This window comes from Mirounga angustirostris, unplaced genomic scaffold (genome assembly GCF_029215605.1).
Source record: "Mirounga angustirostris isolate CCGP_5_RB_7025 unplaced genomic scaffold, mMirAng1.0.hap1 SCAF_17, whole genome shotgun sequence".
Classification (NCBI taxonomy): Eukaryota; Metazoa; Chordata; class Mammalia; order Carnivora; family Phocidae; genus Mirounga; species Mirounga angustirostris.
In genome coordinates this window covers 48,937,951-48,962,408 of record NW_026991725.1, presented here as the reverse complement: position 1 = coordinate 48,962,408, position 24,458 = coordinate 48,937,951, and the positions used below count along the sequence as shown (strand labels likewise).

At 42.6% G+C, this 24,458-nt stretch overlaps 1 protein-coding gene across 8 annotated transcripts in view; it reads left to right on the top strand.

Annotated features, from left to right (window-relative positions):
- The window catches only part of STX8 (syntaxin 8), a 246,407-nt gene that overhangs the window by 239 nt on the left and 221,710 nt on the right, over window positions 1-24,458 (top strand). For all 8 annotated transcript variants that reach the window (XR_008507235.2, XR_008507236.2, XM_064582128.1 and 5 more), the window contains exons 2-3: window positions 6,045-6,144; window positions 14,426-14,520. Coding sequence is in view for 6 of the 8 variants with exons in the window: in XM_064582128.1 (XP_064438198.1) it covers window positions 6,045-6,144; window positions 14,426-14,520 (195 nt within the window). In the remaining 2 variants the exon portion in view is untranslated. The remainder of the gene's footprint in view (window positions 1-6,044; window positions 6,145-14,425; window positions 14,521-24,458) is intronic.

The window sequence follows — 24,458 nt, the reverse complement described above, 5'->3', positions numbered from 1 at the left end:
GAAGCCCTTCAGGGTGAGGGGTGGGGCAGCGAGGCCGCTTCCCGCGCCCGGGGGGACCGCGCCGCGCCCCGCCGCCCTCGGTGCTCGCAGGGGTGGCCCGGGAGGGGGCCCGGGTGGACTCCGGGGAGCGGGGGGCTGGTACCGAATCCCGGACACGTGCCTTTAGCCCTTCTCGGCTGCACCTGGCCGCGGGGATACCCCGCCCGTCCTGGCTGCGGAGCTGGCTGGTGCGGGCTTCCTTGGACCCCCGGGAAAGCGAAGTTCAAGTCACCTTTTGGGGGGAATTCCGGTCCATCTGGTGACCTCCCGTCTCTTACTTCCCAGGCGGAGAAACCGAGGTTCAGGACCCACGGTCACCCGCCAGTTAGTAAGCAGTTCGCACTAGGGTGCTGTGGGCCCTTCAAAAAACTTAAGAGGAATCAGGGAGGGAAATTACGCATTTGTTTCTAAGGCATTTAACCCTTACCTGAGTCAGTATCTTGAAGGCCGTTTCTACTGCGGCGACTCTGCTGTAAAAAAAAAAAAAAAAAAAAAAAAAAGCTGATAAGGGTCGTTCCTTCAACAATTAAGCCCTAAGGACTGCATGATGAAAAGACACAAGGTCTGATCCTAAGGAACATATTACTAAGGCATGTCGGACTGGAGTTTTTGTTTGCTTGTTTGTTTAATGATTAAAAGCATATTCTAGCTCTATAAAGTTCTTGTTAATATTTCTGGTTTAGTTTATAATTGTTTAAATTGTAGGCAGTGTGACTCTTAGGAGAATGGGTTGCAGGATCAAAGCTAGCACTACTTTGGATCTAGGTTACCTGCGCCAATGGCTCCCTGGATTTAGCTCTAATTTTTTTCCACCTAATTTTAACACCTGTATACACTCTGATAGCAAGTTTAGAAAATACTGAATATTTGCAGAGGAAAAAAAAAACAAACCCACATCTTCAACTCTATCATTTGGAATAATAGCCGTTATTGATTTTAAAATGAAAACATGAGTTTATATAATATGCATATGTACATGTATGCATACACATATATATATTATATGTACAGGTATCTCCGCTTCTTGAGACTTCACATTATGCCCCTTTGCTTTTATTGAAAGACTTACCTTAGTACCTGTTTTTGCTAACCAGAAGAAATCAGAAGAGGATTTTTGCTTTTGAAAAAAATGGGGAAAGCAAAAATAGCATTCAGCGTTTGTTTTGCAGCGAGCTGTCATAGAGACATTGCACACCCAGTCAGCGAGAGTGACCCCCACCCCAAGCTCCTTCCCTGGCAATTACACTCAGCATCTCAGCATCAAGCTGTCATAGCTTTGTCTGTGAGCATCTGGGCTTTATCTTGGTTTATTTTGTGTATCTGTTAGCAAGATGGGCCCTAAGGTATCAGAAAAGCCCAAAAGAGGTTATTTTTCGGGGTCTAGGAAAGCTCAAAAATTTTTCCATATATATTTATGGTAATTGGCCTCTTTGCTTTACTCCATTTTGGCTTGGGAGAGTTTTTTTGTTTTCTTTAAGACTTTATTTATTTGGGAGAGAGAGAATGAGAGACAGAGAGCATGAGAGGGAGGAGGTCAGAGGGAGAAGCAGACTCCCCACTGAGCAGGGAGCCCGACGTGGGACTGGATCCCTGGACTCCAGGATCATGACCTGAGCCGAAGGCAGTCGCTTAACCGACTGAGCCACCCAGGCGCCCAGCTTAGGAGAGGTTTTATAGGAAGACTGTTTTTGGATAGTGAGGGAAACCTGCATGTTTTACAAAGCAAGGAACATTTCTCCATGTCATTAAATATTTACTGAAAACATGATTTTTTTATCGTGCGTAATAGTGCATTGTATGAATAACTGTAATTTATTTACTTATTTCCCTCTTTGTAATGTCAGAGTTTGTTTTTGTTTAACTATTGCAAAGACTGCCCCTTTGTTCCATTCCTTATTTCGTCCACTTGCTTTCTGGAAGTGGGACTGTTAGATTGAAGGATATGAACATTTTTTTTTTTTTAAAGATTTTATTTATTTATTTGACAGAGAGAGAGAGATAGCGAGAGCAGGAACACAAGCAGGGGGAGTGGGAGAGGGAGAAGCAGGCTTCCCGCCGAGCAGGGAGCTCGATGTGGGACTCGATCCCAGGACCCTGGGATCATGACCCGAGCCGAAGGCAGATATGAACATTTTTAAGGCCCTTGATACGTATTGCTAAATTGCCGTCCACCTCCTGGGAGCTAACCCCCTCACTTTACACATAAGGTGGGAAATAAAGCTCAGAGACGGTTATCCATTTAGATTGGTGGAAGCGATCATTGGACCCCAAGCCTCTTCCCCAGTTTATGCTGAGAGCACATCATGTTTCCTGTTACTCTCAAGTAGTTTGACCCAACGGCTTTCTCATCTGACTGTTGATGGTGAAACAGTGAGGGAACTCCTCTGTGTTGGCATCGGGTACCTTGCAAAGTAGGTTGCTCATGAAGAGGGCGGAAGGGAGTATGGAATGGGACTTTGAAAAAAACCTATAAAAACAGACTTGATGACATACAGTTTTGCCTTTGTGCTCTTGAAAAATCATATGTCAATGATGCTTTACTCCTGAGTGATATAATGGAATATATTTTGGCTAATTGAACATAACAATGACAAAAATGGAATATAGCAATGACTGCTTTAATGGCATATCAAAGCAAGTGACAAGCTCACTTTTTAATAGAAGTAGCAAGTGATTACTGCCTCTTAACTGGTTCATTGCTAAAGTTAATTAACTTTACTGCTGGGGCAACGTATTTGTTGATGATACATCATTTCTGGAAAAATTACGGTTAAACAGACCCTAACAGTTTTATATTCTGGTTGGTCCTTTTTTGGGTCTATTCTAAAAACTGTTATGGAAGGTAAAATATATACAAAGTGGACTAGTATAATGAACCCCTTTATACTCCTCACCCAGTTCCTGTAATTACCAATATTCTGCCATACTGGTACCATCTCTGCCCTCCACGTCTTTTTTCCCTGAGATTTTTTTTTTTTAAGTAAATCTCATACACGTATGAATTTAACTGTTGTGCATTCAGTTTTTGTGGTAGAACAGGGGCTCAGTTCATAGTCTGGGAACTTCCTCTTTGCTCCCCTTTGTGGCTCGTTGGTCTCTGCCGGGGCATCACCATCCTCTGAGTCACTTAGGCCTGAAAACTCCAATCATCCCCTTTTTCTTCACTCCTCCTATCAGATTATTAAGTCTTTGGTTTTTCTCTTAAATGCCTCCGGCATCTCTTTTATGCCATCTGTTAATGCTGTGGCCTCATCCTTTTAGCCCTGTGCCTCGCAGACACACAGTAGATCCTAGTGACCAGTTATAGAACTGGAGAGCTGGAGAAGCTTTCTGGTCTCGCGCCAACCCCCTCTCGTTCCCAGCCATTTGTGTAAACGAGTTCAGGTTCCTAAACTAGTGGTGTAGGCACTAATGTGCTTGATAACCGTGATGAGGCTGCCCATGACCTCTAGGCCCGTGGTTCTCAAACTTGGGTACGCATCGGAAGACCTGGGGGAGTTTTCACAAGTCCTCGCGTCCAGGTCAAACCCCATTCCAGTTTAAACAGCATGCGTGGGGCTGGGGCCCAGGACTTAGCTGCGATGTTGTTGTTTCAAGATTCCCCTGGTGATCCCAGTGCCAGCAAAGTTTTAGAACCACCGCTCTCCAGGGCTAACGTGGGAACGTGAGGAGTGGGAGCAAAACATCTGGGATTTTGGCCTTCTGCATTTCACAGAACCTCTTCAAGGGCTCACTCGATGTGTGAAAGGGTCCCCTACAGCTCTGAAGCCCTCTTTCAAAAGTCTCACCTGATTATCCTGGTGTTTGAGGCTCTGCAGAAACTAGCTTCCACGCACCTGTACCCTCTGATGCCGTATCCTCCCACCCAGGACCGCGCAGCCGAATGCACCAGGCACATGTCCTTCCATTTCCTTCCTTTCACCCTTGCTTGCTCCTTGTGCCTTTTGCCAAGTCTAGGATGTGCCCCTCCCTCCTGCTTCAACCTTGCGGTTCAGCCCAGGATGTACCCTCTTGGCCCAGCCCGGTCAAGTCTGAGTGTCCTCGGCCGCCAGTTATTCCTCTCACTTTCAGATTCGATGTTTTGCAGGAGCTGTATCGTAACTTATTATTGATCTTCATTGGTATGGTCTGGGACTACAGAGCCAGACCTAAGCTCCTCTTTTCAGAGAGGACAGTATGGAGGGGTAAAGGGGAAACGTGGCAAAGAGGGGCCAGGACCCAGTTTCCTTACCAGCTTCCCTCCTATTTTCTTTTTTTTGGTCGGGGAGAGGGGCAGAGGGAGAGAGAGACTCTCAAGCAGGCTCCACGCTCAGTGCAGAGCCTGACCCGGGGCTCGATCTCACGACCCTGAGATCATGACCTGAGCTGAAATCAAGAGTCAGACGCTTAACTGACTGAGCCACCCAGGCGCCCCTTCCCTCCTATATTCTTAATTATGTGTTGTATCACCTGCTCTTTTTCTGTATATGTGAACATACACACACTTACACACGTATATATGCATGATGCTAGTTTAGCATACAGAGGGGAGTTGTTAAAGATCCTACCTCATGGGATGTGACGTTCAGAATGTAACCCTCTTAGCCCGGGACCTGGCCCAGAACAGGTACTCAGCTGTTACCCATTGCTGCAATTACTGTAGTAAGATCGCCAGGGGAAGCAGTTGGAGATTGTTTTTCCCATCACTGAAAAACACATTCGCCAAGTTCCCTCAGTGTAGGAGTAACGTGTGGGAGTTCAAAGATTTTAAGAAATGGATCGTTTAGTTTTTTCAAGCAGAAATTGGGGCATTAGGTGAAGCAGCAGTTTTCAGTATTTGGTACTGGGACAGTCCTGGGAAATACGTTGGTCGTATCAAGCAGACTACCTGGTAGGAGAGATGCAGCGTGTGTGCGCGCTTAGCTCGTCTCTGTGAAACGAATAGAAAGTAAGGCCGTCACAAAAGGACAAAATAAGAGACGATTGTGAATTCACTGTGAATTTTTCAAAGCCTCCAACGCTTTGAATGCCAAATAGAAACTCAGCAAATGTTCTGAGAGAGTTCTTGTAAGCTTAGCTATCAGGAGGGTGTGTGTCCCATGTCCCTAGAACATTTAGTTGTAGGATAAACAGTACTTCCTGTCCCTGTTTTGTAAAGCTCTTCCCCTGCCTGGCTGCCTTCCTCACCTTGCCTGTCACTCTCTTGTTTTTTTTTTTTTTTTTAAAGATTTTATTTATTTATTTGAGAGAGAGAATGAGAGAGACAGAGAGCACATGAGAGGGGGGAGGGTCAGAGGGAGAAGCAGACTCCCCGCCGAGCAGGGAGCCCGATGCGGGACTCGATCCCGGGACTCCAGGATCATGACCTGAGCCGAAGGCAGTCACTTAACCAACTGAGCCACCCAGGCGCCCTCTCTTGTTCTGTTATCCTGCTTTATTTTTCTTCTTAGCGCTTGACTACTCCATATTTATTTATCTTATGCCTTTCTCCCTTCGCTAAGCTCCTTGAGCAGGGGCTTTGTCCATTTTGTTCACTGCTCTGTTCTGCAGGGCCCAGAACAGTGCTTAGTACAAAGGAGGCCCTCCATAAATGTTTGCTGAATGTTCTAGAAGTGAATGAATTCAAACACCTGACCATGGGCAGAATGGCGAAGCGGTTAGGAGCAGAGTCTCAGGGCCGGACAGCCTTGGTTTGCGGCTGGTGGTACCTCTTGGGCAAGTCGCTCTACCTCTTTGTGCCTGATTTTCTCCCTTGTAAGGTGGAGATGGTAATGGGACACATCTCCTGTTGTTTTTGTGTGGATTAAGTGAATTATTACAAATGAAGCATTCAAGATAGAGCCCAGCTCATCATTATTTACTGTAATAGCAACACATGTCCCTATGACTGTCACTATTACTACCCTCCCCTTCTGTTTGAATCTGCGGCTAGAATTAAAAAAAAAAAAAAAAATGAAGCTCAGATAATGCGGAAATCATCTTTTAAAGAACCTTAACATTCTTCTCCCTTTACGACTTCGATGCAGGTTCTCCACATATGATTCTACCTGCCAGATTGCTCAAGAGATTGCCGAGAAAATCCAACAGCAAAATCAGTATGAAAGAAATGGTGAAAATACAATCAGGGTAAGACCAGGAGGAAATTAGTCCTTGGAATGATTTCTTTGAGCTTGGAGGTCTGAAAACCCTCCTGCTGAGGCTCCGTGTGTGTGTGTATGTGTGTGTATGTGTGTAATGACCTCCAAACTTACACGTGTAGAATTGACATTACAACCAATTAGTTAATCATTATAACTGAGACTAAATGAAGCATGACACCTGTTTAATTCTCCTACTTCACCTTAAAAGTTTCTAACAATTTCATAATCTAGTTCAAACCCAGACAGTAAATCTCCCAGGCTTTGCAGGACAAGAGGTGACGTCTTCACCTCTTGGAGGATCTATTCTTGCCAAAAGGATAATAGCCTTTTTTACATTTTACATGCAAAAACGTAAATAGCTTACAGGCTGTACAAAAACAGTGGCAGGATTTGACTAGGAAATATATTTTTTAGACGCTCATGAGTTCATGCTAGCACCTTCAAGTCTAACACCATGAGTTTCTAACCTTCTCCATTCTAAATTCGTATTTTTCTTTTCCAGCAGTCAGAACTTTGGTTTCCAAAAACAATATCTTTTTGCCCACTTTATAGTTTACAGAAAACAGTTTCAGAATTCCTACACAGGTACCACCACAAACACTAAGTTTGAATTTGTCTTTTTTTTTTTTTTTTTTTCAACTTTTTAAAACTAATATCCCACTGGGTGCCTGGGTGGCTCAGTTGGTTAAGCAACTGCCTTTGGCTCAGGTCATGATCCTGGAGTCCCAGGATCAAGTCCCACATTGGGCTCCCTGCTCAGCAGGGAGTCTGCTTCTACCTCTGACCCTCCCCCCTCTCATGTGCTCTCTCTCTCTCATTCTCTCTCTCAAATAAATAAATAAAATCTTAAAAAAAAAAAAAACCTAATATCCCACTAATAATACCGAGGTTATTCTGTTCTAAAGTAATTAGGATGGATTCTTTTTTTCTGTGTTTTATGCTATCCTTTGCATCTGTTTATATTCATTTTTTTTGTACTTAACTCTTTAATCCCCATCACTTATTTCCCCTATCCCCCCACCCACCTGCCCTGTGATAACCACCAGTTTGTTCTCTATAGTTGAATCTGTTTGTTGATCCATCTCTCTTTTTTGTTTTCCCTTTGTTCCTTTGTTTTTTTCCTCAGATTCCACCTATGAGTGAAATCATATGGTATTTGTCTTTCTCTGACTTATCTCAGTTAACATTATACTCTCTAGCTCCATCCATGTCGCAAATGGCAAGATTTCATTCTTTTTTGATGGCTGAGTAATATTCCATTGTATCTATATACCACATCTTTATCCATTTATCTATCAATGGACACTTGGGCTGCCTCCATAGCTTGGCTGTTGTAAATAATGCTGCTATAAACATTGGGATGCGTGTACCCCTTTGAATTCATGTTTTTGTATTCTTTGGTAGGATGGCTGTTTGGATTGTTTCTACTATTTTGCTGTTATGAAAAATGTGGCAATAAATACCTTTATGCTTTTTCCCTCCTTATATTTGTGGAGGTGTCTTATAAGGGTGAATTCTCAGAACCAGTAGGGTGATTACTGGATCATTGGGCAGTTTTATTTTTAACTTTTTGAGGGCCCTCCATACTGTTGTCCACAGTGATCGCACCAGTTTGCATTCCCACCAGTGGTGCACGAAGGTTCCTTTTTCTCCACATCCTCGCCAACACTTGTTGTTTCTTGTATCGTTGATTTAACCATGCTGACATGTGTGAGGTGATATCTTGTAGTTTTGATTTGCATTTCCCTGATGATGAGTCATGTTGAGCATCTTTTCTTTTTTTTTTTTTTAAAGATTTTATTTATTTATTCGAGTGAGAGAGAATGAGAGATAGCGCGAGAGGGAAGAGGGTCAGAGGGAGAAGCAGACTCCCTGCCGAGCAGGGAGCCCGATGTGGGACTTGATCCCAGCACTCCAGGATCATGACCTGAGCTGAAGGCAGTCGCTTAACCAACTGAGCCACCCAGGCGCCCATGTTGAGCATCTTTTCATGTGTCTGTTGGCCATCTGTATGTCTTCTTTGGAGAAATGTCTGTTCATGTCTTCTGTCCATTTTTAATTGGATTATTTGTTTTGGGGGTGTTGAATTGTATCAGTTCTTTATATATTTTGGATACTAACCCTTTATCAGATATGTCCTTTGCAAATATCTTCTCCCATTCAGTAGATTGCCTCTTTGTTTTGTTGATTGTTTCCTTTGCTGTTCGAAGCTTTTTGTTTTGATGTGGTCCCAGTAGTATATTTTTGCTTTTATTTGCCTTGCCTTAGGAGACATATCTAGAAAAACGTTGTGGGGCACCCGGGTGGCTCTGTTGTTAAACGTCTGCCTTCGGCTCAGGTCATGATCTCGGGGTCCTGGGATCGAGCTCTGCATCGGGCTCCCTGCTCAGCGGGAAGCCTGCTTCTCCCTCTCCCTCTGCTGCTTCCCATGCTTGTGTTCCCTCTCTGACAATTAAATAAATAAATCTTTAAAAAAAAACAAAAACAAAAAAGAAAAACATTGCTATGGCCAGTTTTTACTGCCTGTGCTCTCTTCCAGGAATTTTATGGTTTCAGGCCTCATATTTAAGTCTTTAATCCACTTGAGTTTATTTTTGTGTGTGATGTAAGAGAGTGGTCCAGTTTCCCCCTGCATGTTGCTGTCCAACACCATTCCACACCTTTCCCAACACCATTTGTTGAAGAGACTGTTCTTTCCCATTGGATATTCTTTCCTGCTTTGTCAGAGATTAATTGACCATATAATTGTGGGTTTATTATATTAATTTTTAATACTTCTTATATGTAACCATTTTCATTAATTTTGGTTTATTCTTCCTGTGTTAACTTTTTGCAGAAATAAGCATCTGTGTATATGTGTATGTGTTCTCATTTCTCTTCCTTTTACACAAACAATACTCTTTTGTATCTTGCTCTTTTTATTTAATACTACATTGTAGTGATCCCTCCATATTAATTCACTGAGATCTTTGCTGTTCTTCTTTAGGGCTACATAATACTCTATTGCACAGATGTGTCATGTCCGTTTAACCTGTCTATAAAGATGGATGTTTGGATTGTTTCTACTATTTTGCTGTTATGAAAAATGCTGCAATAAATACCTTTATGCTTTTTCCCTCCTTATATTTGTGGAGGTGTCTTTTTTTTTTTTTTAAGATTTTATTTATTTGTCAGAGAGAGAGAGAGACAGAGCACAAGCAGGGGGAGAGGCAGAGGCAGAGGGAGAAGCAGGCTCCCCGCTGAGCAAGGAGCCGGACGTGGGGCTCGATCCCAGGACCCCGGGACCATGACCTGAGCCAAAGGCAGCCGCTTAACTGACTGAGCCACCCAGGCGTCCCTGTGGAGGTGTCTTCTAAGGGTGAATTCTCAGAACCAGGGTGTATGTGATTTTTTTTTTTTACCCATTGGCAAATTCCCCTCCACAAGTGTGTTGACCTTTGGCGCCCTGACCAGCAGAACACAAGTTTCTGTTTCTTCACAGGCTGGCTAACAGATGGTGCTCTCAGTCTACCAACTTGTTGCCGGTCAGATAAGTGAGACATGGTATTTCAGTGTAGTTTCAAATTTGCATTTTTTCATATACGAATCGAGGGAAGTATGTTTTCACATGCTTAAACATTATTTATATACATTTTTCTGAGAAGTTCTTATCTTTTGCCCTTTTTTAAAATTGGATTGTTGGTCTTTTTAGTTTTTAAGAGTTCCTTACATAATACGGAGATTTAGTTCTTGGTGATAGATTGTAATTTATTTTCTTTATCATTTGTTGTTTGGCTTTGCCCATGGTATCATCTGCCATGTGAAAGTTTTGGGTTTTTTTTGTTTTTTTAATAATTTTTTTTTTTTTTTAAGATTTTATTTATTTGACAGAGAGAGACACAGTGAGAGAGGGAACACAAGCAGGGGGAGTGGGAGAGGGAGAAGCAGACTTCTGGTTGAGCAGGGAGCCCGATGCGGGGCTCGATCCCAGGACCCTGGGATCATGACCTGAGCCGAAGGCAGACGCTTAACGACTGAGCCACCCAGGCACCCCAAAGTTTTGGTTTTTTTAAACAGAGTTGGCTAATGATCTTTAATTGCTTCTGCATTTTCACTCATAACTTTTGCAGTTTCTGGGATGTAAGGAATTTATTCCTGTTTTCTTCTAATAAACATATGGTTTCACTTTTTACATTTAGATCTCTGATTCATTTAACTGGTATCATCTTGGATAGTTAGATTATTTCTAATTTATAAGTGAGTTTTCAGTGTGGCTAAATTATTGCCCACGTGAGAGTAATTTCTCAGTGTAGACTTTCTGGATTTACGTCGTATGAAATCTTTTTTTTTAACTTTTACTTATTTATTTTTTAAGATTTTATTTATTTATTTGACAGAGAGACAACATGAGAGGGAACACAAGCAGGGGGAGTGGGAGAGGGAGAAGCAGGCTTCCCGCTGAGCAGGGAGCCCGATGCGGGGCTAGATCCCAGGACCCTGGGATCATGACCTGAGCCGAAGGCAGACGCTTAACGACTGAGCCACTCAGGCGCCCCGGTCGTATGAAATCTTAAGCCTCTTGTACATATAATTCTGTACCAATTCTGATTATCTTTTAAAAATCATTCTCATTCTGTTAGGTGAAATTATACAATAGATTTTTTTTTTAATTACTTATGCCATTGAACATGTTTTCATATATTTATTGGACACTCGTATTTCTTCCTTTGTGAATTTCCAGTATATGTCCTTAACCTAACCTGTTATTTCTTTTTTTTTTTTTTTAAAGATTTATTTATTTATTTATTAGAGAGAGAGACAGACAGCAAGAGAGGGAACACAAGCAGAGGGGGTGGAAGAGGGAGAAGCAGGCCTCCTGCCGAGCAGGGAGCCCAATGTGGGGCTCAATCCCGGGACCCTGGGATCATGACCTGAGCCGAAGGCAGATGCTTAACGACTGAGCCACCCAGGTGCCCCTAACCTGTTATTTCTTAATCTCAGTGCTCTTTTTGTGTATGTTGACTATAGTAATGCTTGATCTGGCGTATTTGGTACCAATATTTTTTCTCTTAATTTGGCCTTTGATTTTATAAATGACATTTTTTTGGACATGTACTTGTTTTTAAACTCTATTTGAAATTTTCAATATTTTTATTTGTGGTCTTTTCTTCTAGAAAGAGGGGAGATAATGCTGAGAAAGCTCTTTCATACCCAGAGATTGTATAAATATTTTATCTGATCACCTAAATCTTCTTCAAGATTTCTTTCAGTTTTTATTTTTAAACACGTATGTTTAAAATATTTGAAGTTTATTTTGGTATGTTGTGGGCATCTAATTTTACTTTTTTTTCCATTTGCAAAATTATTCCTTACCCTACCCCCCACGATCTGAAATATTCTGTATTTCATTCACCCAATTTTTGCTCAGCTGCACTATTCCTGGACCTTCTGTTCTGTTGCACTAAAGAAGCTTTGCTAACTGCCAGCATCATACTCTTGTGGTTATTATAAAAACTTCAGATCTGATTGTCAAAGTCCCCCTCTATCACACATATTCCTTGTCTTTCTCTATTTCCCTTTATCCATGTTTTAGAATAATTTTGCATAGCTTCATTAAAATTCTTTTGTACTGAGCCTCAATTACCACCTCTTTTCCAATAAAAGAACTCCAAATGGGACTTTGAATAGATGTGTAGTTTATTTATAGATTAAATTGGGGGACATTTATATTTCTACAATATTAAGTGTTTCCTTTTACTCATTCCTCCATCGAATATTTCCCGTGCAGTCACTGTGTGCCAGGCAGGCACCGTGCTAGATATTTTTTAGTTGTTGTTGGCATTGTTAATGATGTTTAAAAATAATAATTAAAAAAAATTCTCCCCACCTATTACTTAAATTTAGAAATGCCCTAGATTTTTTTTCATTTTACAGTTGATTACTGTACTGATTTCTTTTCCTGTTCCTAGTAATCTGTCAGTGGCTGCACTTAATTTTCCCAAACAGACTAATCCATTTGGAAATAATGGAATTCCTCTCCTTCTTTCCAGCCCTTGTGTATTTTTTTTAAGATTTTTAAATTTATTTATTCGACAGATAGTGCGAGAGAGAACACAAGCAGGGGGAGTGGGAGAGGGAGAAGCAGACTCCCCGCTGAGCAGGGAGCCCGATGCGGGGCTCGATCCCAGGACCCTGGGATCATGACCTGAGCGGAAGGCAGACGCTTAAGGACTGACCCACCCAGGCGCCCCGCCCTTGTGTATTTCTTTAGCTTGTCTTAGTGCGTTGGTTAGAACTTCTAGACCAAAGTTGGATAATGTCGTAGTTAAGGCAATAGTGTGCCATTCCTAGTTTTCTTTCTCTGTTTCTGTTTTGTTTTTAATTAATTCCCCCTATGCTGTATTAATCATTAACGCTGTCAGCGTTATTACTAGATTTTCTAACATCAAACTGTTCTTAAATTACTAGGATAAATTCTACTTGGTGATGGCATATTGTCATTTTAACATAATTCTGAATTTGCTTTGCTAATATTTTTTATTTTTTTTATTTTTTATTTTTTTTTTATTTTTTTTATTTTTTTTTATTTTTTAAAGATTTTATTTATTTATTTGACAGAGACAGAGACAGCGAGAGCAGGAACACAAGCAGGGGGAGAGGGAGAAGCAGACTCCCCGCCGAGCAGGGAGCCCGATGTGGGACTCGATCCCAGGACCCTGGGACCATGACCCGAGCCGAAGGCAGTCGCTTAACCAACTGAGCCACCCAGGCGCCCTTGCTAATATTTTTTAAAGACTTTTGTATTTTATAATCCTTATGGGAGATTGGCATGTGGTTTCTTTTTTTTCCCAGTATCTCTGTCAGTGCTCGTTACCAGGGTTATGTTAAGCTTAAAATACAAATTAGGCTTTCTGTCTTTTTCTGTGCTTTGGAAAGTTTCTGTTGAATTATGATGATGGAAAACTTTTCCTGATTATAAAAGTAATCATTTTCTTATAAAATATTTTAAAAATCCCACTACCTAGAGATAACTTCCCTTGGCATTTTAAAGTATTTAGTTCCTGGATTGGTTTTTCTCAGTGTGGATGACATTTCAATTTTTTTTTCTTTGAATAAATTATGATGGCTCTCTGTGTTCACAGATTGAGATTTCAGTCATACTTTTTTAATGGCTGCGTTCTCTTTCATCTCTTGAATGCTTTTGAGCTTTAATTTTATAGACTCTTCTTAGGTTGGATGTGCGTGTGTGTGCGTGTGTGTTGTGCTTTTTTTTTTGTCTGATTTGCTCTTTATTACTTGAATGACAGGAGATCTGCTTTCCTTGGTATTTCCTCATAAACATTGTGGGTGGTTTTTCCATGGTTCCCAGAGGTATTAGAATAGTTAAGGTTAGACTTTTCTTGGCTGCTGATACCTTTGAGGATTGCTTGATGTGTGTAACCCTTGGCCAGCCTCTGTTGTCCTGCTCTTTTTTTCCTTAGTGTGACCCTGCTAATCTAGGGAGGGAGCCCTGGATTCCACTGCAGGTTTGTAATTGCTACTCTGAACAAGGTAGCAAATGAAATCTGTGATAGTCTGTCTTTTGAAAACATATCTCTGATTTCACCCATGGCTGACCGGATTTAATTTACATGGGCAATTTTATGTTTCGTATTTCTCAATTCCTGAGAGCCTCTCTCCCCACCCTCCTCCATCCTTCAGGGCAGCACTCAGAGTCACAAACCAAAGTTTCCTCTGGGTCTGTAGAGTGATTGAGAAAATTCACACACTCTTGGAAAAATAGTCACGTGTGGTTAACGTTGTATAAGAAGGGCACACCGCTGTAAAACTTTTAAATGGGTTTTAAGTATACCAGTGTATTTAGAGAAGACTGGTCAGGATGGCAGTGGAACTTGATGTCTTGTCCTTTGAAGCATGGTTGAGGGATCTTCATTCACTGGTGAATGAAGACTAGGGAACCCAATTTCCTGCATAGCTCCAAGGTGGGCAAATAGGATCGGAGGGTAGGGGGACAGAATTCAGACTGTGAGGGCCAAGTGGCAGTTTCTAGTCAGTATCTATCCAGGTATGGCCCAGCTTACCGCCTGGTCACAGCAGAGAGTGGATACAAGCATCAGGTGGGTGACTGGATCAAAATTTAGATACCTCCTAGCCCTGAGGGTATCCTTGGGAGGTTAGGCGTCTCTGCCAGCTTGCCCTTGAAGGAATCAGAGTATGTTTATGTGCTATTTTTAGTAGACCCTACACCTCTGGACCAGCATACTTAGGATGTGTTCTTTTCTTTCCAGCTTACCGTGACAATCAGAACTTTGTTGCAGAATCTGAAGGAAAAGATCGCCCTTTTGAAGGACTTATTGCTAAGAGCTGTGTCAACACATCAGATGTATCCATGTAAACATTTCCACCTCTTTTTTAGAGTGGGAGGAAAAGCAGTCTTATTTGAAGAAAGGAAGGAATCTGGGCCACCCAGATTTTTCCACAGCTTGAGGAAGACCTGGTTTCTAAAATATTGCCTATAATCTCGATTTCTATTTTAAGTGTCTGTTACATGGTTTACAGTGAATATGCTGGCGAAGCAAGACGTACTGACGGCATCAGCTTATTTGGGTATTTATTTGGGTGTAACCTTTACCGTGTAGGAGGCGAGTGCTTTCTGCCAGTGCTGTGTCTCCTCCGAGCCCTGCGCTGCCCCCGGTCTAGACTTGTCCTGAAGGTGGTGAACCACTGCTCCCACAGGGGACCGTCCCTGACAGTCCCGAGCTGCGATTATGCTGCAGCGTCCAGGCTTTTGAGTGATCCATTCTCTTTTCTGAGAGGCCAGTACCGGTAGAAATCATACATCGTCGGGGATTTATCCCTGTTTATGTAGATTATTGAGATGGGCCAAGTTTGCCTTCATAGGCTTCGAGAAGCACAGAGGCCGCCCTTGGCTTGGGAGTTTTTGGGTGGGGGAGGGGTGGGCAGGAAGCACTTGCCTCCCACCAACACTGTCAAGTACTGAAACCTTTTTTTTTTTAGAAGTTCATAATCTGATCAATTTAGGAAAATACATGTGACCTGTTACCTAAACCAGCCCTTTAAACGTGAGTTTATATGGGTTTGAAAACTGGCCTCAAACTGCTCCTCTCTCGTTTCTTCAAATTATCAGTTCATACCAAAAAGCCAGATTTGAGTATCTCAAGAAATGGCTATTACTGCCTGATTTTAAATGGGAAAATGTAGGAATATAGCTTTTTGACAAAATAATAGAAAATGTTTTAACAGTTATTTTCTCCCAAGTGTAACCCCTTATGCTACCAGGGAGGTTTGCTTAGATTAATGGCATGAGTTTCCAAATATTCAATTACTAACACACTAACGTTTCAAGTAAAAGTTTAATTTCGATAAACAATGGGGGCCTTATTTTTAACACAACTGGAATATTCTGGTACATTTAGTTTGTAACTTTGCTCTCCATCTGTTATCATTTATTTTTTTAAGATTTTTTTTTTTTTTATTCATGAGAGACAGAGTGAGAGAGAAAGGCAGAGGGAGAAGCAGGCTCCCAAGGAGCAGGGAGCCCGATGCGGGACTCGATCCCAGGACCCTGAGATCATGACCTGAGCCGAAGGCAGATGCTTAACCATCTGAGCCACCCAGGCGCCCTGTTATCATTTATTACTGCACATCTTTTATATACATATGTGCGGCGGGATCCCAGAACTCTGAGATCGTGACCTGAGCCGAAGGCAGACGCTTAACTGACTGAGCCACCCGGCGGCCCCTGCACATCTATTATAAAGAGGGTTTTTATTTTATCAAAATCAACAAGTCGTAATATGTAGACCTTAGATGGTTTCTGATTGGCCCGGCTACTGTCTGCACGTAAGGTCCAGCTACGCACGCTCATTTTCTTGTTACCTAAAGCACACATGTTAGGAAGGTAACTAAATAGTCCTTTCACGATATAATATTAACAACTATGTATTTGCTAACTTCCATTAAGGTAACTGATTATTATGCATCTTATAATATTTATGTGCTAAACTAGAGGGCAAAAAAGAAACAAATTAAGAACTCTTACTTTTTTCTATTGGTAACTTCTGCTCTTTATTAGTTATAGAGAAGCATGTGGCGGTAATAATTGACTCGACTTTGTTCTGAATGCTTTCAGCCTGACTGTCTTTTGAAATCTCGTAGACTTTGGTTTTGTGGTCATCTCAGAATTTGCTGAACGAAGCATGAAGAATATATAAAAATATTTTAAAATATTGAACAGAGTTATTAAACACATTTTGAAAATATTTAAGGACATTACTGTGGATAATTTAGAATGTTGTAGGATAAAGCAGAAACTCAGCTGGACTGTAACAGCGTTCTTTAAAATCTTGAGTATTTTTTCAAAACAATGGGGTCTCTTTCTGCTGGAAGCGGGACCTGTACTAAGGACAGAATTCCAGTCACCCACCCCAAGGGGGCGCTCAAGACCTCTGTGTTTTCAGGGAGACCACTTCTTTTGATAGAATGGAAAGGCGGTAGCTTCTCTAATATGAAGGCCTCTTTTTAATTCTCTTTCTGTTCCCCACATCTTCCCGTCCCTTGACCTTCCTCTTCCCAGCTATTCCAAATAACTCGATGGCAGTCCTCCTCCGGATTTAAGCCATATGGGATAGCTACTTCTGTTGGTGGTTCCTTGTTTTCTTTACAAAAAAGGTACTGAGGCTAGGTCAGCCTTTGCAGCCCAAGTCACGGGCGGAGCTGGAAAAGGAATCCAGCATCCCAGCAGAGGAGTGTTTTACCCCGAGGAGAGGAATCTGAGGGCTGAAGTAACTTGCCCCAGACCCCACAGCTGGGAAATGGAAGAGCTTGGACGCAGAGTCAGGGGTGTCTGGCCCCCAAGCCAGTTGTTTAAAAGCCGAATTCTACTTTAGTAGAAATAATACAGTCATCTGTCACCTGGCTTGTCTTCAACTAGAATTCCCTAATAATTGGCACGTTGCTCTCATGCCAAGACAAATCCTGTTTATAATGCAAATCCTCAAGACCCTCCTTAATCATCAGAAAGATTAAACACTGTTCACTGTGGTTTATTAGGTATACTTTATGATGTTGTAATTCTTAGAAAAATTTTTGTCCGTAAATCGCCAACAGAGTGACTGCTTAATCCTTTTTTTTTGGAGGCATAATTAATGTTGGGTGACTTTTTTAACGTGAATATTTGAATACCACATTTCCTTACTGTGTTGGGTAGTTGAGAGTTTACAGCACTTTACCTAGTAAATTTATGCATTTGTGCAGTTTTCCAAAGAACACTAGGGATTGCCAGAAAGATAAGTCCTCGGAAAATGCCTTCCAAACAATTAAACTCATGGAGTGAAGGCATAAGATATTATTGCTCTTTCTTGGAAAAAGTATTTTCTCCTGGCAAGAATTAATGTGAAGTTAAAATGAAAGTTCCATGCTTTTGAATTGGTTAGTTTGCAATTCATAAGCCAAAGCCCTGCAGCCAGAGAGTTTAAAATTGCTGAAAAACATTAATTTCTATTCACTATGTTTCTTGGAGACAGGAATTGTTCATTGCTCCACTGGTTGAGAAAAGTCATGTGCCACGGGTGGGCTGCACGTAAAATGTCAGGTAGTAGTAAAATTATTCTTAGAATTGGCCTAACCTGAAGCTTGTCTTTTTGTTGGGTTCTCAAAGATAGCACTTTTACTACTTTAAGGAGAATTAAAAAAAAAAAAAATCTCTTTACAAAGGGGTTCAGTATGAAAAGGTATTTTAAAATAGGTGTCTTGGGAGAAGTCCTATAGAAATGATTTTTTAAAAACTACAAATGACTTTTCTCCCCTTTGTCTTTTGCGGGGGGAAAAGATAGGTAGTAGACAGGTGGGTGGATAGACAGATGCAGCAATCAATGTAACCGAATGAATGCAGGCGTTGGCTGGCTAACCAGGTAGATTTTAGGGAGAGCCCCCGTGGAGTGGTTGGTTCTCAAGCACTGTGCTTGTACTTGGCACTTTTCACTGGTGCCTGGAATGGTGAGGAAAGTAAGGACAAGATAGTATTGAGGTCAGTAGGGATTTTCTGATTTGTAGTCTTGTTACCTTCTTTCCAGTGTTCCACGTTAAGGTCTCCTTGCTTTGTTCCCTCGGTAGTAAAAGTAGATGGTGGTTTTGTCTGTTGTGGTTGTTTTGAATATTCATACCTGGCAAGACGTAGATGGGTAACTTTAATGAAGTCTCCCGTCACCCCCCAGTTTGGAAGTATTTCTGCTGCACGAAGTCCATTGCTATAGCGGGGACAGCACTGGCTTTGGAACCAGACGGAACTGAGACTGAGGACTAGCCCTGCCACTTCCTCCAGGCCAAGGAGCAACTTAGCCTTTCTGGACCTTCATGTCATTTTCTGGAGTAGGACTAAATGTGCTTACATTGCAAGGTTGTTGTTAAAGCTGGAGGAAATCAATGGAAAGCACCTCACGGGCCCAGCCCCTCCTACTGGGGGGATGTTGAATACAAGGTAGCTCTCAACCTTTACTAACCGTGTGAACTTGGACAAGTTACTTAACCTCTTTGTACCTTATTTTTTTGTTTTTTGCTTTTTTGTTTCCATCTGAACTAGGGATAATAAAAGTACACTTGCTTCATAGTATTGTCGTGAGGATTCAGTGATGTGCAGGGAGGGTGCTTGGCGTGCAGTGAGCCCTCCTTCTGTTTTGCAGTGAGGATTACCTGCTGCTCATTATTTTGTCACTATTGTAAAAATCCCAGCTACCGTGGAGAACCTACAGGTAGTCCTTATGGAGTTTATCATCATGTGAAGAGGTCATGTCAAAGCACACAGATAATGACAGTATTGAAATAGTACTTGCAAAAGTGATCAGTGCTTTGAGGAAGGTAAGGCCCTGGCCTGGTACATAAAAAATACTCAGTGCAGTTGGTTAACTTAAAAAAAAAAGGATGAAGTGCATGTGAGCCGGAAAAGTCTGGCCTCTAGGACCTTAAACTGTCCTACCGCAGGCACCAAGAACTAAGTGTTATCTGCAAACTTCTTCTTTATCCAGGGCGATGAATTCACCAGCAAGACTTGCCAAAATTCTTTTTTTTAAGATTTTATTTATTCACTTGAGAGAGAGAGAGACAAGGGCACAAGCAGGGGGAGAGGCAGAGAGAGAGGGAGAAGCGGACTCCCCGCCGAGCTGGGAGCCCGATATGGGGCTCGATCCCAGGACCTGGAGATCATGACCTGAGCCAAAGGCAGGTGCTTAACCATCCGAGGCACCCAGGCGCCCCAGACGTGCCGAAATTCTTAAGCCTTTCTACCAAATAAAGAGAAAGTCCAGGAGCTGGAGTGGGGGTGGGGCATGCTGTGGGACCCACAGCATCTTGATTCCACTTCCTCTTAGAATCCACGTGCTTCTGCAGTTTTGGCCGGGAAGCTGGGCTGAAGTGTATTGGTAGTAAGTACTGGTAATACGAAGTCAGCTTCCGATCTCAGGTACAACCTCACATCCTCATCACTTGGCTTTCATTATATGTAAAACCAGCCTAGCCAGGGTACTATGGTTTTGTCTGTTCTCCGACCTTCCTCTTTGGTTATTCATCCAGTTGGTGGAAGAGGGGGTCCCAGCGCTGGCCACTAACTCTGTGCCCTCCTTTCTGCTTGTCCTTCCCTGCGTGTAGTAGGATCCTTGCCTGCATGATTCTTGGACCTCCTGTTAACAACAACCCCCATATAATACGTGCACCATGCAGAAGGGCTATTACTCTATGATTTCTCCTTTGGCCCCCTTTCCCCCATCTCCTTACACCATGTCCTCTCAGTAGATTAAAATACAAGTAAAACAAAGAAGGAGGGCATTCCTAATTGGTTAAACTTCCAGTTTTCCCAGGTTAGCAGGGAGTCTCTGGGAAAATTCTGAATTAGTATTACTAGCCTTGTTCCTGGTTTTAGCAGGCTGCTGAGCAGTGGCAAAGTTAAGTCGGCAGTCCTGGGAGCCCCAGGGTGGAGAAGCCCCCGGAAGGTTTGGTGGTCAAGGCCAGCACGATGTGGTGGAAAAACCCCTACCTAAAGCAGAACGAGCTGGGCGAGAGTTGTCATTAACCAGCCAGGGGACAGCCGCACTGGGCCAGGCTCCTGGTCGGGAGGGCCAGGCTCCTGGTCGGGAGAACCAGGAGAACCCTAACTGGCTTAGGGGAACCCTAAGGTTTCCTGTAGCCATAACTATCTGTGATTCTGTTCTTTAGCTGCTAACCTACAAAACAAAATCACCACGCTTACCGCTCTTGAAACTGACGTGACTTAACGAGATTCATACTGTAACAGGTGTCTGCTATATTTTAAAAACCTGTCTTTTCCTATTTTTATTATAAAAGCACCTTCTACCCGTATGCTTCTCCTGGTTGGTTTTTACCAGCGCCTCTCCCCTCTCTTCGTCATCCCCACCCTCTCCACTTCCTTCTTCAGGGTTCACGGTGTTGATGGTGGGCACCCGTCATCCCAGACTTTTCTAGGCACGCATAAGTATGTATCCATGTAGATATAAATTTCTTTTGACTATATAAAGGGATCATACTATACAAATGGCTCTGAAACTTGTGATTTTATTAATTAGCATTATGATTGGCAAACAATACAAAACAATATTCCATGAAAAGTAAGTCTCCCTCACACCCTGAATCCCCAGCTCCTCCTCCTTAGAGGCAGTTGCTGTGTATCCTTCCAGAAATTTTCTGTGTAGACAGACAAACGTATGTGTGTCCAGCTGAGTGGTTTTTAAATGTAGTGGGAACACACCATTCACTCTTTAACTCTTTGCTGCTGCCTGTTCTTTTGTTTCGTGTTAACACTGTGTTTTAGAGACGACTCCATATCAAATAATCCATGTAAGTACTTAGTGAGTGCTCGGCAACGTTAATCACCATCATCAGCCCGTAAAGAGTGTTGCTACTCTTTTTTTCTTCTAGGCTGCAAAACATTCCACTGTGGGGTTGTGCTAATTCCCTATTGGTGGACGGCAGGACATTTCTGCTGTTTGGCTGTTATAAATAATGCTGCGGTGAACACCTCTGTTCCAAAGTCTTGGTGTAGATGTGTGAGTATATCTGCAGAAGGTCCTATTGAAAGAATGTGCCTTCTAAATTTTTTGTCATTTAGAAGGCAGTCTGGCGATTGGCTGAGCTTGTTTATGTTCCCACCAGGAATGTCAGAGGGTGCATGCTTCTTCTGCCCTTTCCAGAACTTCCTGGTCACGCTTCCTAACTGATAGGTGAAGGTGATACTATGTTTCCATTTGCATTTCTTTTACTAACGTGAAACTGAATGCTTTTCCGATATTATTAGGGTTTCTTTTTTCTGTGCTCCATTACACCTTTGCCTTTCTTTCCATTTGTCACTATTCATTTGTCACTTATAAATTTATTTTGCAGATATTTACAGTTTTCATATAGTCAGATTTGTCTTTTCCTTCATGGCCTCTACGTTTTCAATCTTTTTTTTTTTTTTTTAAAGATTTTATTTATTTATTTGACAGAGAGAGACACAGCGAGAGAGGGAACACAAGCAGGGGGAGTGGGAGAGGGAGAAGCAGGCCTCCCACCGAGCAGGGAGCCCGACGTGGGGCTCGATCCCAGGACTCTGGGATCATGACCTGAGCCGAAGGCAGACGCTTAACCGACTGAGCCACCGAGGCGCCCCTCTACGTTTTCAATCTTGATGCGAAAGATTTCTCCTCCTCCAAGATTATCAGAAAGGTCCCCCTATGTCTTCTCTAATGATACTTTTATAATTTTTTATTCTTTAAATCCCTGAGCCAGAGAAATCTGTCTTTGATTTTAAGAATGGATTGTGGTTCAGCTTTTGTTCGCTTGGGTAGCTGGACACTGTAAAACCACAGGTTGCTGGAGTAGGCCGAGCACAGAACACAGGACAAGGCGAGTTAGTGTTGTGGTACAATTAATAGTTTCCACAAATTAAAATTCCCATTTTGTCGTGTATAATTCACGCCACAGCTTCTGCAAGCTGCTTTTCCCTCTTCCTCCCTCCCCACCCATGAACTTCTCTTAGGTAGAAGACAAGCCTTCTGCTCTGTTGACAATTTACCACTAATGGAAACACATTGATACTTACTCTTGATGTTACATTGATCAAAAGGCAGATATTTGGCCTTTTCTTTTTTGGCCCAGAGGAAGTACTTCAGCCCGCTGTTTGTTGTTTGTTTGTTTCCTTTTTTTTTTTTTTAAGATTTTATTTATTTGACAGATAGAGACACAGCGAGACAGGGAATGGGAGGGGGAGACGCCGGCTTCCCGCCGAGCAGGGAGCCCGATGTGGGGCTCAATCCCAGGACCCTGGGACCATGACCTGAGCCGAAGGCAGACGCTTAACGACTGAGCCACCAAGGCGCCCCTGTTTGTTTCCTTTTTTAAATGATTTTTAAATTTATTTTAGAGAAAGAAAGAGAGCATGAACAGGGGGAGGGGCAGAGGGAGAGGGAGAGTCTCAAGCAGGCTCCCGACTCAGCATGGAGCCTGACCCTGAGATCATGACCTGAGCCGAAATCAAGAGTCGGACACTCAACCGACTGAGCCACCCAGGCGCCCAGCCCACTGTTTCTTTTCTTTTCTTTTTTTTTTTTAAGATTTTATTTATTTATTTGACAGAGACACAACGAGAGAGGGAACACAAGCAGGGGGAGAGGGAGAAGCAGGCTTCCCGCCGAGCAGGGAGCCCGATGGGGGGCTCGATCCCAGGACCCTGGGATCATGACCTGAGCCGAAGGCAGACGCTTAACGCCTGAGCCACCCAGGCGTCCCCAGCCCGCTGTTGCTACCTTATGGTTTCCAAGATGGGATACTGGGTGACATACAGGCAAGAAGGAAATGGGAGAGCAATGGAGCGATTTTCCGTGGGGAAGCGTGGCATTCTGGAAAGTTGAGAGAATTCATTCATTTATTTATTTACTTATTTTAATATCTGAAGCCACTGACACTGCTTAGCTATGTTGGTTTGGGGGTTTATGATATTACCACTGTCTGTTACCGGGGAACTTTTTTACGGATTTTTAAAAAATTATTATTTTGGGGCGTCTGCATGGCTCAGTCGTTAAGCGTCTGCCTTCGGCTCAGGTCATGGTCCCAGGGTCCTGGGATTGAGCCCCGCATCGGGCTCCCTGCTCAGCGGGGAACCTGCTTCTCCCTCTCCCACTCCCCCTGCTTGTGTCCCCTCTCTCTCTGTCTCTCTCTGTCAAAAAAATAAAATCTTTTTTAAAAAATTATTATTATTTTACTAGCAAGCTAGCTCTTTCTATTCAAAATTAGCAACAGCCGTTGTGGCTTCCCTGGGCTATGGTCCTGCGCTCCCTGCAGGAAATGGTGATGCTAGTAATTGATTTTGCCAATTTCTCGGAAATATTTTGGGCCTCCATGCAGCATTTGCTCTCCCTCTCTTAAATAGAAAAGTGTCTCTAAATTTAAAGCAGCAGGCTCACTAATGTCTTCCTGTTACCAGCACTAGGTAATTGTGGCCGGGGTAACTCTGGATTACCAGAGTTTCAGGTCCAATAAAACAAAAGCCATCTAATAAAAAACTCAAAGCCAGGGAAGATCTATGCTGACGTGGCTTATTTCTGTACTTACTTTTTATGTCTTGTGTCAGATATGTCCTTTCAGAAGGGTAGGTTAGCTTTCTCCCCTTGTTCTTTTTACGGCAGAAATCTTTTTCCTTGAACGCTTTGTTTTTAAACACGCACGTGCGCGCACACAAACACACACTCACTCAGCCTAGAAGAACTTACTTAGCTTGCTTCAAGAAAGCTAGTGCAGAAAACTCTGGATTTAGCCCCGATTTATTTTTTTAGCCATAACTCAGGAATTGTGCTGGAGAAGGTGTTAGAGATTATCTGTTATCTGGCATTGCATATAAAGAAATGGAGATCCAAAAAGGGGATTCAAGATCATAGATATTGGTCAAAGTAAGACTACAGGCGTTGGACTCCTGGTTTCGCACGCTTGCTAGAATAACACATTGAAATCCGATTCTTTCTTTGTAATTGTCTTTAGAGTTAAACATCATGCAGTGTATTTAAGTAATGAACCTATGGGAGCTCCTTTTAGAGCAAATCTGTCGCATAGAGAAGCACTTCACAAAATCTAGTGTGTTAATAGGCATTAACATGGAAGAAAGAAGGCAATGTAGAGAACCTCTTTCCTTCTTTACAGAGTATCTAAGGGTACTAATGTCTAGGAAAACACCCTTGAACACCGGCACCTATAACTCGAAACCCGAGGAATCCCTGAGTCAGATGGCTCTGCTGACAGGAATAATCATTTCAGTGTTGGTCG